Here is a 17,626-nt window from a genome sequence, read left to right on the forward strand (position 1 = left end):
TTCTCATAGTCAACTGACGCACTGCCCTGCCTTGGCTTCTCAAACGCACCGTCCACTACATCAAATACACCCTTGGCCTTTAGCGCCACTTTCGTTTGAAATTTCCAAAGATTCCAGTTCTCGCTGGTAATCTTCACTGCCTTTACACTATGAGTAGCGTGAGTTTCCTCCATTTCGAATAAGTCTTTACTCTCGACCACGCGTAATTCACACACAAACTCAAAACGACCGCGACACCCGCGTTTTTCTTCCGACCACAATGCCGGCTAACCTCAATTTTTTTTTTTTAAATCCACGAAAATCTTTGCAATCAGCACATCAATCGCGACCTGGGCCCATAACCTGTTGACGGGAATAGGGAAGGATGCAAAGAGAACAAAGATTAACTTTTAATTGAGTTTATTTAATAACAATATACGTGTTTTTCTAATCGACCGACCACTGTCGTAGATCCTCTTATTCGCTCTGCGCTGCTCTCTTGCGCACCTCTGCTTGCTTACATTCGACGCCCACAGATGGCGCCATACAATGTTTTCATTGCTTAAATCTAACACTAATAATAGTAATTAAAAATAAGTTTATTTATCATAAACCCTGCGGCCCGTAAATTATTCAAAAAATAATTCCTACTTCTGACAGATTCAAGAATTTTTGTTTTTTATTTGCAGTGAATCAAAAAATATTTTGATTTTTTTTCAAAAGCCAGTTAATTAGTTGTTTAGTAATTAAAATCATAAAAAAAATTCAAAACACCAATTTTTTTGCTGAGCATTAAAACATGGTCAACTGGGGTTTTAATAAAGTGGACAGTTGGTGCTTTGGTCGTTATTCTCTGAAAAAAGGTGCCGTCATTATTGGAAGCATCCACATTGTGAGAAATTTCATTTAGTATATTGAAAAATTAAAAAGACATGAACGTTGTGTATACAACATTTTGAGTGTGTTAATTTTCTGGTCAAATTATAAGCTTAAATAATAAAAATGAAAATGATATTTTCTGGCATTTCTCATGTGTGTGATTGTAATCCAGGATTCGGTCCTCACATACTAATATAAGAGTTTCTGCTTAATAAATAGCTTCTTTACATCTCACCAATAGATGTCTCTAGTGAAGTTCTAGTGATTCAAGAACAAGGTTTCTAAATTGGTTCATATATACTAATCACTAGTAAAGTTCTACTGAATCACTAGAGTGAAATGAAAAGAAACTTTTTTACTGAGCAGAAACTCTTATATTAGTATGTGAGGTCCGAATCCTGGATTATAATCACACACACGAGAAACGGCAGAAAATATCATTTTCATTTTTATTATTTAAACTTATAATTTGACCAGATAATTTATTTACAACATTTTGAGTGTGTCCAAATACTTGTTCATAAATCTGGATTATCTCCAATTACAGGAGTTATTATCATATTATTTTTTGACATTTCATCTGTAATTGGAGATAATCCAGATTTTGTGAACAAGTATTTGGACATACTCAAAATGTTGTAAATGAATTTATCTTTTCAAAATCAGCAACAAACCCACATTCCTTACATATACTTTGTCCTTTCCAGATATGTTCATCTATAGCTATACCAGTGGCGGGAACCATGTTCAGCCGACTTGAAGAACACGAATCGCGTGTAGTTCAATTCTCCGTCATACTGTGGATGTCTACAGTTTTACTTTTTGGGATAACGCTTGTAGCCGGAGCAGTTTTGGTTTGTGAATTTTTAACTAACCTTAACTAACCAACTAACTTACTTACCATCCGCCGCTTCTCCGCAGGGGTAGGCAGAGAGAATAGAACGCCACACCACTCTGTCTCTGCAAACATACTTCGCCTCTTTCACGTTCATATATCTCCTCATGCATACCCGACGATTATTACGACTCCTAACCTGACCACTTTCGAGTATTCGGCATACCTGATCGTGCCATTTTTTTCTCGGTCTTTGAAACCTTTGGCTAGCAAAATCCGATATATCGGCTCTTGGTACTCTAGCGAGAAATACCTGATCCTTAATAATAATAATAATAAATTTGGATAACTTATATAGCGCCATTTTCGTAAAAAAATACCTCAAGGGCGCTTCACTGTGAATGAATTGGGGAAAATATTATGGTGGAAATGATTTAGCAAACAAATGTGTTTTTAGTCTTTTTCTAAAGATCATCTCACTCTCGCTATTTCTAACCATTGGTGGAAGAGCATTCCACGCCGTCAGTCCTGCAACAGCAAAGGCACGCTCGCCAAATTTAGTGCGTTGGTTGCGAGCTGGTAAGATCACTTTGCCCATTGCAGATGTTGTAGCCGATCGAAGCGTGAGACGTCTATCAACCAATTCATCTGGAATACATAGCTCCTTATATATATATATAGAACTTCCAAGAATTTGAGTAGTGTGGTTGTCAATAATGGGTAGAATTGGTGAATGTTACACATGTGTAAAGTGATCACTTAAACTAGCCTATGATGGTCGTCAGCCCCGAAGATGCCCAGACTTTCATATTGTTCTTCATCTTTGATGAGATGTCAAAAAATAATATGAAAATAACTCCTGTAATTGGAGATAATCCAGATTTTGTTTTATATATATGAACCAATTCCAAAACATATTCTTGAATCACTAGAACTTCAAAAAATAATATGAAAATAACTCCTGTAATTGGAGATAATCCAGATTTTGTTCTATATATATGAACCAATTCCAAAACATATTCTTGAATCACTAGAACTTCACTAGAGACATCTATTGGTGAGATGAAAAGAAGCTTTTTATTGAGCAGAAACTCTTTTGATAGGATGTGATATTCTTCTTCATCTTTGATGGGATGTCAAAAAATAATACGTCAAAAAAGACACTAATATTGTTGTGATTCCTTTCAGGAAAACTCTACCCTCGTCACATGTTCAATAGTCATTGCAATCGTGGAATTATTGGTTGGCGTAGGCGTCTATATCCGTTTGGCTGAGTATTTTGGGTCCGTCTATAAAGAAATTAAGGAAATGAATTGGATATTCACAGCATGCGCCGTAGCGATTGGATGTAAGTGGAAAGTGATATCTTTAAACATGGAATATCTCTCATATTTGGCAGGCGCTGTGGCGTCGCGGGTTCGATTCCCGCAAATTGCAAAATGAATTCAAGAAAGATTAATTTTCAACTGATCTGGGTGTTTGTGATGTATTTTTCACATTTACCTTCCCTGTCCTTACTATCATACCTGCAGACAAGCATCTATAATAGACGCTTTGCGGGTTATTTCTTTAAAAAAAGAAAAAATATATTGTTTTTGACATCTCAACACAGATGAAGAAGAATATGGAAGTCTGGGAATATACGGGGCTTACGGCCGTCATAGGCTGGTTTAAGAGATCACTTTACACACTGATGTAACATTCATAAATTCTATCCATGATTGACAACCACACTACTCAAATCCTTGGAAGTTCTATATATATGATCCAATTTTAAAACATTGTCCTTGATTTAGTAGAATTTCACTAGAGACATCTATTAGATGTAAACACATATGATAGAAACTCGGTTTAATCTAGGTAAAGCTTAAAACTGAGATCTCAAACGTACATATTCAGAACGCGACCAGCCGCGCTAGGTGCAGACGTGTCCCCGCATGATATTTTTTTGGTAAGGTAAGAAGTTTAAAAAATATATCTAAATATTTTTTCAATAAACCTATGAATATATTCTTTTAAAAATGTGCGCGGATAACACATGTGGCTTCTCGCACAGCCGGTTACGTACTGAATGTATGCAAAATGTCAATGACAGGTCATGTGGCTTGTAAATTCCTAAGGCAATAGTTTATTTATAATTTTGTAGAATAATCAATGAAAATCATTTCTGACGTGAATTACGTTGCCTACTTTCAAAATCCGCCATATCCAATTTTATAAGATTTTAAAATAAATATTCTACGGAATGCCAATTGTTTAAAATATTGATGTACTTGAAAACCCTGTTAAAAATACTTAAAAACAGAGTTGTATTTCAAATTCCGGTATATTCATAAAACTTGCCTTCTGACCCATATCGGCCAATCAGAGAGCGGGGATAGGTCAAAAATTAAGATGACGTCATTATCGGTTGTGTCTCGTGTTTTTTTTTAAATACTGAAAAAAATTCCAAAAAATAGTGAAATTCTCTATTTCATAATATTTTATCTAAAGATGGACAAGTCTTTGGAACATAAATGTTACCCAGAGAATTTCGCATTTTTTGTAAAATCGACTAACATGGATCTGGCGGATTTTGAAAGTAGGCGACACAATTCTTTCTTTATTTTTTCAGTAACATGGCTGAAACTTATTATGCCTGTGGTATCCAGTCTACATGATGAGATAAAAAGCAAGGAAGCTGCATAAAACAAGATAAACACCTTGAAGTCTGTACTTTTTCAGCATTTCTTCTCCACGTTAAAATGGATAAATGCAAACGTTGTGTTTCACTCTCTCTCGCTGCTCGCTGATAGTGTGTGAAGGAGACGTGTATTGACCAGTGCTTACTATTTGTTATTTTATTATTGTTTTATGTTTAAGACTTTTTGTTTCTCTATTGGTGTATTTTTATATTAGATACTGTATATATCGTTGACTCCTTTCAAGAACGTCATAAATCAAAAAACTTGAATTTTCAGGAGATCGTTTTTTAAGTTTAAAAAAATAATGCAATGTGTTAAAAATAAATATCAAGCCACTTATTGAACATTTTATTGTGCAACAGACCTTTTAAGGTAAAACCTGAAGGTTTTTTCTCCATTTGAAAAATATTTAAAAAAATAATTAAACAAGACCTTTTCTTCAAAATGCAAAAACAACACTTTCTGCCCTGTAGCGGGTAAATATTAAGTTTAAAATATGCTTCTTTTGCTGGAATATAGCACATTTTCTGGGCATTCCGAAAACATGCACAACTGAAAATTGTCGATTTTTGATTAATGACGTTCTTGAAAGGAGTGAGCGATATTTTTATGTTAAAGGCTTTAGCCGTTCAATAAATAAATAAATGGTTTCTGTTTGGCGTAACACAGCTCAAAGCATTCCTATAACTGGCCTCTATCACATACAATCACAGATTTTATTCTACCTCTTTCCTTTACTGAGATATTCATTATCTCCAAATAGCCGCAAAATTGTATTAATTTGATACATGTTTTGGCAAAAAGCATCATTTTAGGTTAACTATAAACTCATTTATCTCAAAACTACTGTTTTTAACTTGCGGCTATTTACCTTTGCACATTAAACCAGTGGTTTAGGAGAATAGCAGCAATGGCTAAGGCATTCGGGGTTGCACACCTGCACTCGTAATGTCTTGTATAATTGATTTAGATTGGCAGTGACAGGTATATTGAAAGCTTTTAAATGTAAATTCACAGTAAAATCGGTATACAATTTTATATTGTTTCACATTTTCAATAAATTTCGCAACTTAGTTTTTAAAAAAATGGCTAAGCAAGAGCAGATCTCTCAGGAAGCCTAGATGCTTCTGGATCAGATCTGGGCATGCGGTGGGACAGCTTTCAATATGTACAACTAACTATTGTTAGATATACATCTAGAAGGTCTGTCAGGAAGCCTAGATGCTTCTGTATCAGATCTGGGCATGCGGTGGGACAGCTTTCAATATGTACAACTAACTATTGTTAGATATACATCTAGAAGGTCTGTCAGGAAGCCTAGATGCTTCTGTATCAGATCTGGGCATGCGGTGGGACAGCTTTCAATATGTACAACTAACTATTGTTAGATATACATCTAGAAGGTCTGTCAGGAAGCCTAGATGCTTCTGTATCAGATCTGGGCATGCGGTGGGACAGCTTTCATGTCTTGTATAATAATAAGTGTACACTGCTAATGTTGTGAGTGAGTCTTTTGGGGACACACTGGTTATTTTTATTTTATTTATACTTTTTTGTTTGCATTTTAATTATTTTTAAACACATTTAAAATAATACAATATAAAATATGGTATGACACTTATGGTAATAATTTTAAACAAGAAAAATTGGTAAAAAGAAGAAGAATTAAAGAATAGTAAAAAATAAATGATAAAACATAAGTAAGAATTATTTCGAGAAATAAAAATACTTTTCAGGGTTACATTTATTACTTGTTATTACTTACATTATAACACGTTTTACAATTATAACACGGTTATATAACACGATTATAACACGATTATAACACGGTTACGTTTATTACTTACATTATAACAGGTTGTTGCCGAAACTAGTCGGTTAAATAAAAATGTGAGTGGATCAGAACACAAAGTATTTTTATTTCTCGAAATAATATATCAATACGATCCACAAAGTTAATGCTTTCAATATTCAAAACATAAGTAAGAAATTCACATCTGGAATAGGCTGGTTTAAATGATCACTTTACACTCGTGTAACATTCACCAATTCTGCACATTATTGACAACCACACTACTCAAATTCTTGGAAGTTCTATATATATGAACCAATTTCGAAACATTGTTCTTGAATCACTAGAGACTTGTATTGGTGAGATGAAAACAAGCTTTTTATTAAGCATTTTAATCGGAGATAATCCAGATTTGTGAACAAGTATTTGGACACACTCAAAATGTTATATATTTAACCATATCTGGTCCCTATGGCCATATGGAGTCCACAAACTGTCTCCAGGCTTTTCTGTCGGCTGCCAGCTCCCTTGCATCCTCCCAAGTCAGATCCGCGTCCCCAAGTTCTGACGAGAACTGCCAACGAATTGTCAGCAGCGGTCGGGGACCTGATGCCTTGTAAAAGAGGCAAGCTTGATGGCGGCTCTCGGGAGGCATGCGGAGTACATGGCCAAGCCAACTGAATCGCCTTTTCTCGAAGACAGTTGTGACCAAGATTCGCTGCGTCCTACGCCCTATCTTTTCATATTTCTATATCTACATATACAGGGTGGGGCGTGGTCACTACCTTTTTTGAAACTCTCGCCACAAAATGACAGTTACACCTAGTCGCGTTTGAAAGCACAGGATCATAATTTTTTTTTTAATTTAGTTTAGTGGCAATCATGCCATGGACGAACGAGGAGTGCGCGTTTGCCGTGGAGGTATACTTTTCCTTCGGCCGTTTGGTCTTCGCAACTCAGAGTGCATTCAGAAAACAAGCAATCACTTAATACACTTGCGTAGCGTTCACCATTCAACTCATTACTGAACATCCGTACTGCATTCATTTTGAAAGTGTTATATATGCAATGTCGTAGGATTCCTTAATTGGTGTCGGGTTGTGGTCCCGTGACTCTTGAGTCTGAGTTTCTCGGTTCGAACCCATTCTACCACAATTTGATACATACTTCTAATAATGAGCCGGCTCACAGAAATAGTATGAAATTGAAGTATTTTTGTAAATAAAAAAAAATACAAATATTTATATACCTAACTAAATAATTAACTAACCATCACGTAGCTTCTCCTAGATTACAACCACTAAGGGGTGATTTTTATAAATCGATCGATAGATCAAGGAGTTCTTAAAAATTGAGCTTAATCTTTATCTTTTTGTATGTCAAAAAAAATATGTGCGTGACTTCTGACGTTGGCCGAGTGAAGAGGTCTTGCGGAGATAGGATTTTCCGTGATGTGGCTATGAGCTATGAGGCAAATTGTGACCGCAGGAGCGATGCTTCCGCCCTCATCTCCTGCAGACTCCTGGCGGGCTTCATGGGAGACAAGCTGCTGAGCGGCTTGGCGTCGTGCTTGGCCAGCTCCGAGTATATCATGTCCACGTCCTTAAAGTCCCCCTTGTGTCGGGGCATTATGTGACAATGCACGTGCTGGAAGAGGAAGAAAAAACATCAGAGCTAACTTATCAGAGAAAATATTCAACATATCGCTCACTCCTTTCAAGAACGTCATAAATCAAAAATCGTCAATTTTTAGTTCTGCATGTTTTCGGAATGCCCATAAAATGTACTATATCCCAGCAAAAGAGTCATATTTCTAACTTAACATTTACCCGCTACAGGGCAGAAAGTGTTGTTTTTGCATTTTGAAGAAAAGGTATTGTTTAATTATTTTTTTAAATATTCAAAATATTTTTCAAATGGAGAAAAAACCTTCAAGTTTTACCTAAAATGATCTGTTGCACAGTAAAAAGTTCAGTAAGTGGCTTGATATTTATTTTTAATACATTGTATTTTATTTTTAAACTTTAAAAACGTTCTCCTGAAAAATCAAGTTTTTTGATTTATGACGTTCTTGAAAGAAGTGAGCGATATATGACTCATGATATTCAAACAACAACTTGTATAGGTTTTTCATCTCAATGTTATTTAATTCAATTCAATTTATTCAGTAAATTTAACATATACATTATAAACTAAAATTTAAAATGTATATATTAACACAAAAATTATAAAGTAACCAAGAACATGGAGACCTTGGGAGAACAAAAGTGGTATCGGAAGACCACAAAAGAGATGGTCTGAGGATATAGTCGCTGTGGGGGGTAGAAACTGGCTGCAAGCAGCAACCAACCGGAGGAAATGGAAAGGAGGGGAAGAGGCCTATATCCAGCAGTGGAGGTCAGAGGGCTCATGAAGAAGATAGAAGACAGAACCAAGAACACTCTTGACAAAGATGTAGAAGAATTACGCTTCGGAATGCCCTTCAGATTGACGTTTTGTTTGCTATAGTACTCGTAGACCCATGTTTCGTTTCCAGTTATGATGCGTTTCACGAAGTTTGGATCACTATTGACTCTAGAAACTATGTCAACCTGCTTCTTTTTCTAAAAAGATTTTTACGTGGGATTTATGACTCATTTGGCGGTGAGTTGGTACTTGCAGCTAGCTGGGTAATACGATTTCCATACAAATATGAACTGGGATCTTTTGGTACCTTCCTTCAGGTCTAGTGTAATTTTTAAATGATCAGTACAGAAAAGATTAACAGTGACAGAACTCAACAAAAACCAATTTCAATGCAAACTTTTAAGTATTAAAGTTGTGTTTATACATGCCTCAACTGTTTGACCTGCTTCCGGTCCATCTTGTACAGTAATGGTAGTCGATTTGGCCGCGTGGACTTTCTCCATTACCTGGAACATTAAATTTAAACAAAATGGTACATTCATATTTGCTATTCTGTCAGCTCTCTGACGTCTTCTTAAATACTCGAGGAAAATCTATGCCACCTATATAATGACTGCATCAATGCTATTCTCTTATGTGGCCGTGAGACATGCCACCTTACAAGGGCCCAACCGTTGCTAGATGCCTGCTAAGAATTTCAGATGTGCGCTGGTTTGAATATGTTATGGCTCCGAATGCTGGACGATGTAAAACACCTACTCTAGGCAACTAGAAACTGCTGAAATGTGAATGCTTAGGTGGTCAGCTGGAGTGTCCCTTAGACACAAAATAAAGAGTTCACGTGTTTGTGGAAGCCTGGCTGTAACAGGCATCAATAGTAAGGTAGAGGAAAGGCAATGGTATGGGCACATAGGACGTAGAGAAACTGATCATATTGTGAACCAGGCAATCGCCATGGATCTTGCTCGAAAGACATCTAGAGTAAGACCAAAGTATTCATGGGTACTGCAGAAAGATAACATGATTCAAAGGCATGGCCTAGAGGATGTTGTCTATGATAGAAGGACCTATAACCTGAGGACGAGGAGAGAGTTGACCCCAACAGTCTACAAAGACGATAAGTTGGGATGGAGCCAGGAAGAAGATATCGTCACCCCAAAGCAATAGTGGGATATCTAGAAAAACACTGTTCTGAGATAATCGGACATTAAGGTTTGCATGAGTTCTAGCAATCAATTAAGAGTCAATTTAACTTAATGATTGATATGCTATTAGACAGGAAATGTATTTAACTTCAATAAAAAATCGTTGTAATAAATATATAAAGTATTTTTTCAATCTAAATTTGACATACAATAAGTTGATCTGGAAATATCTCACTGTTGCATGGAGTTTTTTTATTATCTTCAGTAGTTATCCCATGTCCATGTCCGCCTCCGTAGTGTAATGGTCAGCACGCTCGGCTACCGTTCTGGAGGTCCCGGGTTCGATTCCCAAGGGGAGTAAAATAAAATATAAGTGATTTTTTCACTGTAATATTTATTCAATATTACCATGGACTGGTTATCTTCAGTAGTTATCCCATGTCCATGTCCGCCTCCGTAGTGTAATGGTCAGCACGCTCGGCTACCGTTCTGGAGGTCCCGGGTTCGATTCCCAAGGGGAGTAAAATAAAATATAAGTGATTTTTTCACTGTAATATTTATTCAATATTACCATGGACAGGTACCTGAAGCGGAGGGCTGATCACATTTCCTTCATATGTAAACGATCAAGATAACACTGCGTTTATATGACACAGTGCCCTATGCACCATTGGGGTGCAGATAAGGGTTTTATTATTTATTATTATATATACATATATATATATATGACTATTATATGGTGACAATTGAGATGGTATAGACGTAGAGAACCAGACAATCGCCATGGCTCTTGATATGCCATTTTCCAATCTTACCTTTTGCACTTTGACAACAGTTTGGAAGAAGTCGGATACTTCAGCCGGAGTCAGATCCTCTGTTCTCTTGGCTATCCTCTTGCAAGCCACCAGCACGTGGCCCGGTACAACACATCTGCGGAGACATGAAACTCATTTTCAGATACAATAATAAAATAACAGGGAAAACAAATTTACGAGGCGAATGTAATTGGAAAGAGGAGCAGAGGAAAACTGAGAAAAATAAGGAACAATCAGGTATGACAAATACTTGAAATTGGTCAGATTGGGAGTCGTAATAATCGTGACGTCCGATCTATCTGTCTTACTGCCAGGAGGCGAGGAACAACGTGCCACCGGATCTAGCTCTACAGTTAGGTTAAATACCTTCACCAAGACCTTTGGAAAAGGGAACAGAGAGAGACCGAGAAAAACATGGCACGATCAGGTATGCCAAATACTTGAAACTGATCAGGTTAGGAGTCGTAATAATCGGCGGGTATGTATGAGGAGATGCATGAACGTGGAAGAGGCGATGAATGTTTGCAAAGACAGAGTGGTGTGGCCTTCTCTGCCTACCCCTGCGGGGAAGCGGCGTAATGGTTAGTTAGTTAAAATAGAGTGACAGAGAGACGTCTCGTGTTTGCCATATGCTCCACCTAGGGAGCGAACATGGAAAGAAGAAGAAGAAGAACCCCTAGAATGGTACCTGAAGCGGAGGGCTGATCACCTTTCCTTCATGTTTTAACGATCAAGATATCACTGCGCTTATATGATGCAGTGCCCTATGCACCATTGCGGTGCGGTAAGGGTTTGAATGAAAAAAAAAAGAATGAATGATGTATGAGGAGATGCATAAGTGTGGAAGAGGCGAAGATTGTTAGCAAAGACAGATTGGTGTGGCGATACGATGTCGTGCCCTATGAACCGTTGGGTAAGAGAGAAAAGAACAAGGAATCAACTCACCTGATATTTACGAAAGCAAAGGACAGCTCACTTTCGTAAAATACGGTCGAACTTCGTATCTGATTATTGGAGAAGGCGAAATATTTTTCTTCTGAGTCGGGCGATGTGTCATCACCACTCGGAACATATGTCGGAGTCGTGTGTGAAGTACTGGTGACGTGTTCCGGTAATCGGTCCAGTCGAATCTTAGGGGCAGTCACCGTGTAAATGTCATTTCTGCAAAATTAAATATTCACAGTATATTATAGATAATAATAATTTTCTTTTCAAATATATTTTCTTCTTCCTGGCTCTATCCAAACTTATCATCTTTGTAGACTGTTGGGGTCAGCTCTCGTCCTCAGGTTGTAGGTCCTTCTATCATATACAACATCACCTAGGCCATGCCTTCGAATCATGTTATCTTTCTGCAGCATCCATGAATTCTTTGGTCTTCCTCTAGATGTCTTTCGAGGAAGATCCATGGCGATTGCCTGGTTCACAATATGATCAGGTTCTATGCGTCCTATGTGCCCATACCATCTCGATTGCCTTTCCTCTACCTTACTTTTGATGCTTGTTACAAGTGGAGATAATCCAGAGTTGTGAACAAGGATTTGGATATACTCCAAATATTGTAAATAATTTATTTATAGATTTAGCGTTTAATTTGTAGAACTCCATGTTAATTTATAAATTAAATGTCAAATTAAACACTGATTTTTTGAGCCTACTTAGTTTTATTTTAGGTGTTTAAAAAAACACATAAAAATCAATATTATGACAATTATTTCGCCTAGTTATGGTATTTTCCAACTAATGTTTAGAAATTCGTTTGAAAATGGCATAACTAGGCGTCACAAACTTGATTTTGATCTGTTTTTTAACAGTAAAATTAGTTTATATTAGCACTTTTAATTTAATTTAATTTCTCATAATATGTACTGTTTTCTTGCCAGTGCCCTTTCCTTAACCTAAAATATTAAAGAGCTTCTTTACATCTCACCAATGGATGTCTTTAGTGAAGTTCTAGTGATTCAAGAATAAGGTTTCTAAATTGGTTCATATATATATAGAACTTCCAAGAATTTGAGTGGTGTGGTTGTCTAAAATATTATGTTTACCCACACACAGTCCATGCCTTTGTAGGATATTTTTTTGTACTTGTATTCATATTATAATGTGAAATGCAAAATATTTAAAATAAAGAAAAAAAACTTAGTAGACTCAAAAAACCAGTGTTTAATTTAACATAAAATATATAGATTAAAATAGAGTTCTAGAAATTAAACGCCAAATCTATAAATAAATAATCTTAATGTACCCCAACCTTATATACATCTACTGCACATCCTCATATAGGGGACAGTATCCACCCTGCTGTAACTCAGTCTCAAGCAAATCCAATCAAACCTTCTGTGCAGCTGGACTGGCATGTTTCTCCTGACGTCCTTGATCATTTGCGGGTCGATGTCGGCCACGACCAGGCTGGGCTGGTCCTCCTTGTCTCCGCAGGTAGCCGCCACCTCGCCCCACGGATTGATGCACTGTGCGTGGCCGTAGGACCGTCGCTTAGCATTGTGATTGCCCACCTGCGCAGCCGCCACGACGTAGCATTGGTTTTCAATGGCGCGGGACCTAAAAAAACATAATTTTCAGTTACAATAATAATAATAGTAATGATAAATAACACATTGACTGGCAACTACATATACAAGATAACTGATAGATGGCGTTCTTTGCTAGGAAGCCGACTAGGAGTTGTCTCCTACTGTGTTTACTTGTCATATTCCTGCAACTACTCGGCTATCGTTTGATTCATTTATGGCATCTCGCTTATTAGATGGCCGTTCATTCGTCCGGCGCTAGACGGCGTGTTGGGTCGGACGTGGGATTTATGATTCAGTTAGTACTTGCTGCAGGCTGTGTACTACGATTTTCAAGCAAATATGAACTGTCTTTTGGTAGTCTGCTTCAAATCACGTGTAATTTTAGGATGATCTGTTCGCCCCCGTAGTGTGATGGTCAGCACGCTCGACTACCGTTCTGGAGGTCCCGGGCTCGATTCCCAGGGGGAGGGGGGTCAAATAAATATCAGTGATTTTTTCACTGTAATATTTATTCAATTTTACCCTGGACTGATAGCTGAAGCGGACGGCTAATCACCTTTCCCTCATGTGTTAATGATCAACACTGCGTTTATATGATGCAGTGCCCTATGCACCATTGGGTTGCAGATAAAGGGTTGAAGAAGAAGAAAAAGAAGTACGGGAAAGGTCAACACTCACCTCAGTAAGATATCCCAGTGTGCCTTCCCTGTAGCATATGTAAATGCAGACGGGTAGGTTATGATGTCCGCTCCCAGATTGGCTAGCTGGATGGCGAGCTCCGGGAAGCGCATGTCGTAGCAGATGGCCAATCCAACTGCGCCCACTGGAGTCATGACCGGTTTCACGATATCGCCGCCGGCGGTCGCGTAGTCAGACTCCTTGAGGCGGACTCCCTTTTCTGGGATCTCCACATCGAACAAGTGGAGCTTGCGGTAACTCTGGACGATGTCGCCGTCGCTGTTGATTATGATGTGGGTGTTGAAGACCTTCCGCTCGTTCTTGGGGTCCTAGAAAAGGATCGTAGCTTTAGTAGACGCAAACAATAAACATATCTTCAATATTTATGTATTAAATGTCAAATCAAACACTGATGAACAAGTCCGAACGCACCGAACCGAATAAGTCTGAACAAGTCCAAAGTGCGAACAGCGGACATGAGGAACTACGAGAATCGTTTAGGCTACCTTCGGAAACCCATGCTTATTTTGGATTTAATTTTAATTGTCGCATATTCTATATTTTTTACTTCAATTCTTTATTTCCACATTTCATAAATTATTTGCCATTATTTTATTCAAGTATTTAGTTAAGATATATTTATATTAATAAAGGAAAAAACTGTAAGTACATTCTTTTATTTCTTTCTGTGCACAAACCTTACTACACAACCAAAAGTAGTTCACTAAAAGTGGTGACTAAAAGGTGATAGTAACATGATTTCGCAACCTTTTCGTGGAGACCTCCCATGGACAGCCAGATCCCGTGCTTCTTGGCCAAGTCGCGGTACTGATTTACTGTATTTCCACCAACTATTGGCTCGGCATACTCCAGCATATCCTTTTTGTTATCACAAAGGTAATCGCAAGCCTCGGGAAAAAACGCCATCTGCAAAAAACAAGAAACATCAGATAAACAACATGTTTAGATTTCTTGGTGGAGTCTTACAAATCAATTTTGAAATTAAACAAATCAAATTGGACGTGTTACAAAACAAATTGGACGTCATATTGTGTTTTATAGAAAAGTTAGAATTTAAAAATAAATATTCATACTTGATACTACTCATGATTTAAAGTAGTATTGAAAATCTTGTGTGAAAACTTGAGTGCACATCGCGCGCATAGACCATGACAGCGCGCCGCGCAGGCTTGCCAACTTGCTAGTTTAAGAATAAAAGATGTGGGGAGGTATTCACACTGACGGTGTGCGACAGTACTAATATGAATATATTTCTAAAAATTTTTTTTTTTATAAAACACAATATAACGTCCTATTTGTATGGTAAAACGTCCAATTTTTTTTTTTAATTAATCCGCAAAGCCTCTACTTTAGAGGCTCGTTTGCAGGTAGGATAGTAAGGAGAGGGAAGGTAAATGAGAAAAATACATCACAGACAACCAGACTAATTGAAAATTAATCGTTCTTAAATTCATTTTGTAATTGGTGGGAATAGAACTCAGGACGTCAGTTTCGCATTCGATCGTCTACCCAACTACGCCACGGCGCTTGTCAAGATTTGATTAGTTAAACGTCCAATTTGATTTGTAAAACGTGTAGTTTGAAGTGAAAAACCTGTAAAATAAAACGCTCTGATTGATAGATCATAACCTTACCTGGGCATCATAACTTTACCTGAGCATCATAACCTTACCTGAGCATGATAACCTTACCTGAGCATTTTCTGAAACGGCCTTTTCAATCAATGTCGCTATAGTTTGCATGTTCTTTTGTCTATCCCCAGTCGATGTCATCTGACAGACAGCGATCTTCTTTTTGCCATCCATCTCTTTACTGCCAAAACTCCTTGTATGTATTAATTCCAAACACTTTTGTGCAAAAACGTAATTCGTCGTTCGTAAAAGAGAATTTTCAACAAAATTCGTTGTTAATTTTGCTGATAATATACGAGTCACGGGTAGCTGAAATAAAAACAAACATAATTTTTACAATTGTTGTCATAGCTGTAGATAAAAGATAAGATGTTTTGTAAATAATTAATAATTTTAGAATGAAAACTCGCCGGTTTTATAGTTATTAGGGAGCCCGCAAACGTGCGTTTTCATCTTTCGGAATTTTTAATGCATACAAAAAGTAGTAAGCCTTTTTTAACGGAAAATATTCCGCGTTCAAATTCTGTATTCGGAATACAGTATCTTAGGGGATTTTATTTATTTGCAAACCAATTGGTACAAGAAACGCAAATTGATAGATTGCATCTTTCGCACAACCTAACCTTACCTAGCCAAATCCAACCTAACCCTACATATATATCTGTAAGTTGGCATGGGTCTGATTTGGCACAATGCCGTTTTAGCGTATCTTGCAATAGTATATTTATTTTTATGCTATCTGCACTCAATACACTAGCAATATAAAGCTATCTAGAGGAAGACCAAAAATTCATGGATGCTGCAAGGAGGGAACATGGTTCGAAGACATAGTCTAGGTGACGTTGTCCATGACAGAAGGACCTATAACCTGAGGACGAGGAGAGCTGACCCCAGCAGTCTACAAGGACGATAAGTTGGGATGTAGCCAAGAAGAAGAAGCACTCAATATATTAATGGAGCACTGTTTTGATTGTAAATAGGGTTTTATCACCCGAGAGGAATGTCTAATTTAACATACTCAACCTATAAAGGATTGTGTAAGACTCGTTTTGTGTTTATAACAGCCGATATAATCAATATTTTCATTTATCATTTTATTTTGCAAAATTCGCCTTCGTAAATACGTTGTTTTCGGAAGTTGGCCATGAATGACGTCCAGGAAACGTATCCACACTACTACTATTACAGCTCTTTAAAGCAGATACGCCCCATAACACATCCGATGACGTAAAATTTGATGACGTATAACGGTGTCCGTTTTTCGTTTTATTGAAATATCTAAAGTTTAAACCTTCATATCTCCCTTACTTCTCTACAGATTTTAATAAGAATGTTACCTATAGTCTTGTGATTTTTCATGTAAATATATTAGCTAATAAACCAACATCGTGAGAAAAATCCATTTTATTACAAGGTACGATTTCCCATTCAAGCAATATCTTTTTTTTGTTAAATACGATAAATTACATGACAACATTTTATAAAATATTATTTGATTGTACATAATGAAAAAGCAATCATTTTCCGAACCCGATTGTTGTTTTTAAAATTGATATATTTCAACATATCGCTCACTCCTTTCAAAAACGTCATATATCAAAAAACTTGATTTTTCAGGAGATCGTTTTTAAAATTTAAAAATATAATACAATGTTTTAAAAATAAATATCAAGCCACTTATTGAACTTTTATTGTGCAGCAGATCTTTATAGGTAAACCTGCATGTTTTTTTTTATTTCAAAAATATTTAGTATATTTAAAAAAATAATTAAACAATACATTTTCTTCAAAATGCAAAAACAACACTTTCTGCCCTGTAGCGGGTAAATCTTAAGTTAAAAATATGCCGCTTTTGCTGGGATATAGTACATTTTCTGGGCATTCCGAAAACATGCGCAACGAAAATTGACGATTTTTGATATATGACGTTGTTGAAAGGAGTGAGCGATATGTGTTTTGTGCATTCTACGCGTATTTGGGAAACAAGATAAATACTGGCTCTGAAATTGCAATGAAAACTTTAATATCTAAACGATATTTGTAATAATTTTTTTGCCTGACTTTGATTTTAAATATTTCGTATCGAGATCGATTGACAAGTTAGAGAAGGAATCATTACATACCAGCATATTATTCCAAATAAGTCTTATGATCTTCTACAACTTTCCAGAACAGTGACAGTTGCCGACTTTGACAGATAATTTTTTTTCCGCCAGTGTGTCGTTCT

General features: G+C 36.9%; 2 protein-coding genes across 2 annotated transcripts; one reads left to right on the plus strand and one right to left on the minus strand.

Annotated features, from left to right (window-relative positions):
- Nucleotides 1-682: 682 nt before the first annotated feature.
- On the plus strand, nt 683-5,052 carry LOC148308621 (uncharacterized). The gene is made up of 4 exons (XM_088261430.1): nt 683-871; nt 1,566-1,712; nt 2,882-3,041; nt 4,308-5,052. The coding sequence occupies exons 1-4, from the start codon at nt 779-781 to the stop codon at nt 4,379-4,381; spliced, it is 474 nt and encodes a 157-aa protein (XP_088117556.1). The 5' UTR covers nt 683-778; the 3' UTR covers nt 4,382-5,052.
- An 856-nt stretch (nt 5,053-5,908) lies between these two features.
- Nucleotides 5,909-17,618, minus strand: NitFhit (ntrilase and fragile histidine triad fusion protein NitFhit). The gene is made up of 9 exons (XM_088261427.1): nt 17,523-17,618; nt 15,460-15,708; nt 14,516-14,674; nt 13,748-14,076; nt 12,873-13,097; nt 11,481-11,696; nt 10,536-10,650; nt 9,004-9,081; nt 5,909-7,816 (listed from the first exon to the last, which is right to left on the minus strand). The coding sequence occupies exons 1-9, from the start codon at nt 17,526-17,528 to the stop codon at nt 7,634-7,636; spliced, it is 1,560 nt and encodes a 519-aa protein (XP_088117553.1). The 5' UTR covers nt 17,529-17,618; the 3' UTR covers nt 5,909-7,633.
- Between the last annotated feature and the right edge of the window lie 8 nt (nt 17,619-17,626).

Source organism: Brachycentrus maculatus, unplaced genomic scaffold (genome assembly GCF_059751285.1).
Source record: "Brachycentrus maculatus isolate JH-2025_06_01 unplaced genomic scaffold, ASM5975128v1 h1tg000155l, whole genome shotgun sequence".
In the NCBI taxonomy this organism is placed as follows: domain Eukaryota; kingdom Metazoa; phylum Arthropoda; class Insecta; order Trichoptera; family Brachycentridae; genus Brachycentrus; species Brachycentrus maculatus.

Coding starts and splice junctions, on each gene's coding strand:
- LOC148308621 (XM_088261430.1), top strand. CDS start 779: ATGGTCAACTGGGGTTTTAATAAAGTGGACAGTTGGTGCTTTGGTCGT. Junction 1,713..2,881: donor TTGTAGCCGGAGCAGTTTTG/GTTTGTGAATTT, acceptor GATTCCTTTCAG/GAAAACTCTACCCTCGTCAC. Junction 3,042..4,307: donor ATGCGCCGTAGCGATTGGAT/GTAAGTGGAAAG, acceptor TTATTTTTTCAG/TAACATGGCTGAAACTTATT.
- NitFhit (XM_088261427.1), bottom strand. Junction 14,077..14,515: donor TGGGAGGTCTCCACGAAAAG/GTTGCGAAATCA, acceptor ATCCTTTTCTAG/GACCCCAAGAACGAGCGGAA. Junction 9,082..10,535: donor CTGTTGTCAAAGTGCAAAAG/GTAAGATTGGAA, acceptor TTAATGTTCCAG/GTAATGGAGAAAGTCCACGC.